The sequence below is a fragment of the Eimeria tenella genome, genomic scaffold (genome assembly GCF_000499545.2).
Source record: "Eimeria tenella Houghton genomic scaffold, Eth_scaff3789, whole genome shotgun sequence".
NCBI lineage: Eukaryota > Apicomplexa > Conoidasida > Eucoccidiorida > Eimeriidae > Eimeria > Eimeria tenella.
This window is the reverse complement of record NW_013544711.1, coordinates 1-1,782: the sequence shown is the minus strand read 5'-3', so window position 1 is coordinate 1,782 and position 1,782 is coordinate 1. Positions and strand designations below refer to the sequence as shown.

The following is a 1,782-nucleotide window of genomic DNA, read 5'->3' as shown; positions in this document are numbered from 1 at the left end:
TTCTTGGCAGCTGCTTGTGCTTGCTTGCTGCCTGCGATGCAGCAGCCGCTGCTGCTGCCGCACCTCTTTCTTCTTAGGGCAGATGTCACTTTGTTCGCACGCGTGAGCCCTGCTGCTGTTGCTGCTGCTACTGTTGCTACTGCTGCTGCTGCTGCTCATAGGTGATGTTTCTGCCGCCCGCAGACGAGAAGAGCAGCAGGAAGCACTCTCTTCCTAAGCTGCTAAATAAACACACTATCATTTCTGCAGGGGTCGATTCCACCATTCAGGTGTGTGAGCTGCCGCTGCTGCTGCTGCACCTGTTGTTGCTGCTGCTGCTGCACCTGCTGTTGCTGCTGCATCTGGTGCACCTGCTGTGGCTGCTGCTGCTAAGTCACGAAAACAACTTCAAGTGCTGCTGAGAGTGGCTGCAGCTTTGGAAGACCGACAAACAAATGGCAGTCGGAGGCACTGCTGAATGCTCCCCTCTTGGGTCCGTTGCTGCTGCTGCTGCTGCTACTGCTGCTGCTGCTGCTCTTGCTGCTGCCGCGGTCTCTGCAGCAGCAACTCATACTGGGGCATTACTGCGCTGCAGGGCCTTCACCTTAGTTGAATTTCAGTATACAGCAACGTCTGCTACTGCCGGGCCATTTCTGTGGCACCTGCTTCTGCTGCTGCTGCTGCTGCTTGTGCTGCTGCTGCTGCGGCTTGTGCTGCTGCTGCTGCTGCAGGGAGTCTGTGGCGCTGCTGTCGCCTTCTGCTGCTTTGGTTGCGTCGCACCGCGACGAGAAGCAGTTGATGGTTTTGAGGCTGCCAGACCTCGAGGCCCTTCACGTAGGCAGAGGGTTTAGGGTTTAGGGTTTAGAGCTTAGGGTTTAGGGTTTGCATATTAGCGTTTGGGGTTTAGGATTTAGGGCTTGCCACGGGCTAGTTAAAAACCCACAATGCAAGCAACAGGAGCAGGAATACCAGCTGCAGCAGCAGCAGCAGCAGCAGCATTACAGTAGCTTGTAGCAGCTCACAAAAATGAGCAGGGCCTGATACTGCAGCGGCAGCAGCAACAGCCAGTAAAAGCAAGCAAAGCAGTAGCAGCAGCAGTAGTAGTAGCAGTAGCAGCAGCAGCAGCAGCAGACTTGCCTGCGCGCTTCTGTTTGCTGCAGGTTTTGGACATAAACGCCGCATGCTGCTGCGGCCCGCAAGAATCGCCTGCGCCTGCCGTGCCTGCAGAAGGCTCAGACGAAGCGTCCAGCAGCAGCAGCAGCAGCAGCAGCAGCAGCAGCATTGTGAGCAAGGCAGCTGTGGACGAGGGGGTCTTCACCACACAGTTTTATTGCTGCCGAGTTGCTGCGCTGCCAGAAGGCCGAGTTGCTGCTTGCTGCGGCGGCAACCGCAACCAGCTGAGGTGTTTCATTCAATTCTCTTTTGCTGCTGCTGCTGCTGCTGCTGCTGCTGCTGCTATCTTTGGCTCTGCTGGCGCCCACAGCTCTCTCTGTGTGCTTCTTTTGTCTTTTGGTGCTTAAAAGAATTAAATGAAATAAAACACAATTCAGCAATCAAAATAATATTTAAATTTGGATCTATTTATATTTAATTTCATTTTCACTTCATTCTTATAAACAAAATATCTTTTATTATTTCAAAAATATTTCACTTTTTGTCATTTAGCATTTTGCCTAAAGCCACAGCAGCAGCAGAAGTTTGCCTCTGATGCGCCCCTAGCTGCTTCTTTGGGAGGCAGGTCCTAGCTGCTGTTTGCTGCTGCTGCTGCTGCTGCTGCGGCCGTTGCTGCTGCTGCTGCTGCTG

The 1,782-nt window shown here is 53.3% G+C and overlaps 1 protein-coding gene across 1 annotated transcript; it reads left to right on the top strand.

Annotated features, from left to right (window-relative positions):
* Positions 1-710: 710 nt before the first annotated feature.
* ETH_00039955 (uncharacterized protein) lies at positions 711-1,499 on the top strand (the record flags this gene model as incomplete). The annotated part of the gene is made up of 2 exons (XM_013379681.1): positions 711-813; positions 1,140-1,499. Coding segments are annotated over 2 exons (463 nt in total), but the record flags the coding sequence as incomplete, so codon positions are not given.
* Between the last annotated feature and the right edge of the window lie 283 nt (positions 1,500-1,782).